This window comes from Ciona intestinalis, chromosome 8 (genome assembly GCF_000224145.3).
Source record: "Ciona intestinalis chromosome 8, KH, whole genome shotgun sequence".
NCBI lineage: Eukaryota > Metazoa > Chordata > Ascidiacea > Phlebobranchia > Cionidae > Ciona > Ciona intestinalis.
In genome coordinates, this window is record NC_020173.2 from 6,253,705 (window position 1) to 6,257,859 (window position 4,155).

The window sequence follows — 4,155 nt, forward strand, 5'->3', positions numbered from 1 at the left end:
GGTATATAGCAGTGGTCGAATGTAACTTAATAAACCTCGCGTGGAAATGACAGTCGTTATAACACAGGTGTAGTGTTTCCTATACCTTGTGCTCGCTTGTTCAGTTGGAAAGATTTAGGAAATGTGTATGTCTTCAAATGAAAGCATGTGAGTTTTTAACAAAATCACGGATTTGCAGCAAGGTTCAAGATTTATATAGGGGACGAAACATTTTAACATGTTTAGAACAGCTTGATTTAACGCTTACGCGTTACTAAATTATTCCAGGCAAAATAATCAATAATGAATAAAATATAAATAAAAATTTAGCGCGTTTGTACAACTAATTTTATCTATAGTTACTATATATACGGTAAGGCATATATAGTACTAACTTCATTCGTTATTTTCAAACCTGGATTCTCTGGTTACATAGCATATAGGTAAAACACAACCTAGAAGAATGACTTCAGAGGTATAAATGTTGTTTGTATATATATTATTGATATAATTTGTGGAAATAATCAAATTGAAACTTTCCAATGCAATTTATATAGACAGTGGTTTGTAGAACATATATGTTCACTGTGGACTATGCTTAATTGTATTTGTTTAAGCCAGTTTTAATGCATTTTGTTTCATCTTTTGTTACTGTTAAAAAATCCCACTCATACATCAATGCTAACTAATAAATGCTCTTTACTTTGTGCTTAATCTGTAAAGTTAGAGAGGGTTCCTCAATTTCAATATTACCAAATATTTTTGCACATTTCAATTTTTACCCATTAATTGACCATCAAATATTTTATTTGTTTAGAAACCTCGTCGTAAGAAACGAGACGACACCTGGACAAGTGAGGAACTGACGTCAGCTTTGCATAAAAATAACGATCGACCTCATAGGAAAGATAAAACAAGGAATATAGAAGGTGGGCTGTTTATTGAGGTTGGGGACAGGGGGGCGTTTTTTATTTTCAGTGAAATATTAGGTACATTGTTAAAATACAGTTACATTTATAGTTGTCAAACATAAGAACCTCATTGATTAATGTAGTGAATGCAATATACTTTGACAAAGTTCTATAAGTGGTAACTTAAAGCTGGCACGAGGTGTATGAAACAGAACACCCATGTTATGTTGACTGTCGTTGTCCCGCCACGCGAGGATAAATAAGTTACATTCATTGTTTTCTTTCTTGCTTAGATTCCCACGGTAGAGAAGTCCGCAAAGAGAAACATTCTTCACACAGGGTGAGTTAATGTAGTTCAACAATATGTTTAGTTCATATTGAACAATATATATAGTAGGGTGGAGGAACCTTTAGCACATAATATCCAAATATCCTGATCGTGTTCTAAACAATTGACAGCGGTCTATGGGAGTCGTGAGGGTACAGTTTTATAATTCTTTGAATGTTCTTTGTTTATTATTAAATTGGCTGAGAAAATAGAAGGAAACGGTGTCCCATCTTCCCCTACCCTACTATATGTTGTATATTAATCAGTGTATCTTGTTGTCAGGTCCTGGATGAAGATAATAGAAAACATAGAAGTAAAAACGAAGACAAAGAAAGGTGAGACATAATGTTTCTGCTTTGAATATACTGTGTCATTTGTGTGAATTTAACTTGGAAAGTTTTTTGTGGTTACTAAGTGAAATTTGCAGCAGAATTATCTGTGTTAAATATTAGTGCATTAATTCATATATAAATATACGCCCCTTCCCTGTATTTTTTAAAGTTTCGTGCATGTGCTGGATTGTTATATATTTATATATAAATAACTTATAAGACTATCTTGTATTTGTGTTTTGGTTACAGAACAGTAAACGTATGTATTTTATTGCAGACGACATAAGGAAAGGAGAGAAGTTCCAGAAGGTTCTGATCAACGAAGAGAAAAAAGAGAAAGGAGAGAAAAATCATCCAGGCATGAAATTCGTAATGAAGAAGAATATAGAAGAGAAAAAGAAAAAAGGAGAGAAGAGAGACATCGGAAAAGGGAAGAAGAAGGCAGAAGTGAGAGAAGAAATCATGAAACACCAGAAGAAAGAGCAAGGAGAAAAGAAAAGGTAAAACAGCATTTGCATTTACTAATTATAAACTTATTTAATGTGTTTATTAAATGATGTGGTATTTTAAATTAGCTATAACTGGTTTTTTCTAATGTTATAATTATAGGAGAGACGACAACGTGAGAGAGAGGAAAAAAGAGGAAGGTAAATACATTGTTGATGACTGATGTGTAGATTTGTTGTTTTAACGACCGGATGATGTTTCCCCGTCAAATGTCAATCTTTTAAGATTATAAATAAACAGAAAATCTCTTCAAGACTTAATAATTTTTAACCTTGATATTTTATTGCAGCGCAACAAAAGATGGGGAAAGAAGGGAAAGGGTGAGGTGGCATTGATTAAATAAAACTAAATAACTTCTTACAGGGTCTGGTATTGTCACTTTACTTGTATAAGCTATTGTCAGGCATATTGCACTTGTTTTGTAAATATGGTCCGCGTCGTAGCACAGTTGGTTAACGTGCCTGCCTCTTACCCAAATGAAACGGGTTCAAGTCTTGTCTCCCCTATCATTATGGGTGTATGTGTCCTTGAGCAAACACACAACAATTGCTTCAACCCAGTGGTCACTAATGGGTTGTCCAAATTATCTGCCATATATAAAACAATCACCCACAAAATAACATATGCATGGTAACTCGTAAGCGGGCACGAGGTGTATGAAACAGAACACCCGTGTTGTAATGGCTGTCATTGCCCCGCCATGTGAGGATAAAGTAAGCTACATTCATTCATGGATTTTCTGGCATTTATTTAGCCTTGTTTCATCAGAATAAAACTAAACAGTGCAAAAAATGCTTTAACTATGTTGAAAAGTTATTTGCCTTATTATAATTCTAACATATGTATTAGAAAGAATAATATTAATTGGATTTATTCACTAATAGAAACATGAAAGAAGAGAAGACCAACACCAAAGGTAGGATGGAAAAGAATAACATTATGAATGCAACTTATAAAATATGGGGTGCAACTTATAAAGTAGGGGTGTACCTTATAAAATGAGGAGTGCAACTTATGAAACGGGGGGGCAACTTATAAAATAGGGGTAAAACTTTTAAATAGGGGGCAATTAAAAAAATATGGGGTGCAACGTGCAGCTGATAAAAACAGGCAGGGGTGACATTATACTTTTTGCTGAAACATAAAATTTAACTTGTTATTTTTACCCAGGAATGCAGGGGTAGAAGAGGAAGAGGTTAGTTTGGTTTGTTGTGTGATGGATGGTGGTTTTAAACAAGTTTAAATTTTAATATGGTTTATTTTTGGTGAGTGGCAAGCTATAACATCTGTCCATGCTGTAGCACCCTGGGTGTTGGGGTAATGTGCCAACTTTAGCCTAAATCCCAGGCTCCATTGCATGCCTCACTGTAGGATCTCACCCTTATAGAATAGAATGTGCATATACAATGTTGGGGTAATGGGCCAACTCTGGCCTAAATCCCAGGCTCCATTGCATGCCTCACTGTAGGATCTCACCCTTATAGAATAGAATGTGTATATACAATGTTGGGAAAATGGACCAACTCCGTTATAAATCACAGGTGTCAATTTTATATTTTTGTCTCCAATTTAGGAACAACGTAGAAGAAGAGAAAGAAAAGAAGAGAAAAGAAGAAAAAGGTAATTTTAGTGTTCCCGATTTTTGTAATACACTTTCAGTGCTTCCAGATAAACTTATTTTTTAACTTTCAGAAAAGAAGCAGAAGAACTTGAACAAGTGAGCTGGAAGTTTTTGTAATTTTGTGAAACATGTTTTACTTGTTTGTTTTAACAAATATTTAAATTTTATTTTTACAAAGTTTTTTTTTGAAACATTTTTTATTGTATTGTTTTATTACTAATTAACTTAAAATTTCTTGATAAATTTAAATAAATTACAAACATCATAAAACTTGTCCCAAATTATATATATTACAAAACTTAATTGTTATATATGTACAACTGCTAACATTTAAAATTGTCTATGATTTAACAGGAATCTAAATATAAAGACAGTGAAGGAAACAAAAGGTAGGTTGGTGAATCTTGTAGTTGAAATATATTTCTTGTCCGGCGCTGTGGCATAATGGTTAGCACGCCTGCCTATAACCANGGGGTA

The 4,155-nt window shown here is 33.6% G+C and overlaps 2 protein-coding genes across 2 annotated transcripts in view; both read left to right on the plus strand.

The window, feature by feature from the left end:
• Nucleotides 1–271: 271 nt before the first annotated feature.
• LOC100177397 (protein PXR1-like) lies at nt 272–2,122 on the plus strand. The gene is made up of 5 exons (XM_026835388.1): nt 272–454; nt 797–908; nt 1,184–1,230; nt 1,501–1,553; nt 1,828–2,122. Exons 1-5 carry the CDS (start codon nt 443–445, stop codon nt 2,105–2,107), a joined length of 504 nt encoding a protein of 167 aa, XP_026691189.1. The 5' UTR covers nt 272–442; the 3' UTR covers nt 2,108–2,122.
• A 39-nt stretch (nt 2,123–2,161) lies between these two features.
• Nucleotides 2,162–4,155, plus strand: part of LOC101243160 (WD repeat-containing protein 60-like) — a 15,366-nt gene continuing 13,372 nt past the window's right edge. The window contains exons 1-5 of the mRNA XM_004226316.3: nt 2,162–2,197; nt 2,347–2,377; nt 2,942–2,973; nt 3,228–3,252; nt 3,631–3,677. The gene's annotated coding sequence lies outside the window, so the exon portion shown is untranslated. The remainder of the gene's footprint in view (nt 2,198–2,346; nt 2,378–2,941; nt 2,974–3,227; nt 3,253–3,630; nt 3,678–4,155) is intronic.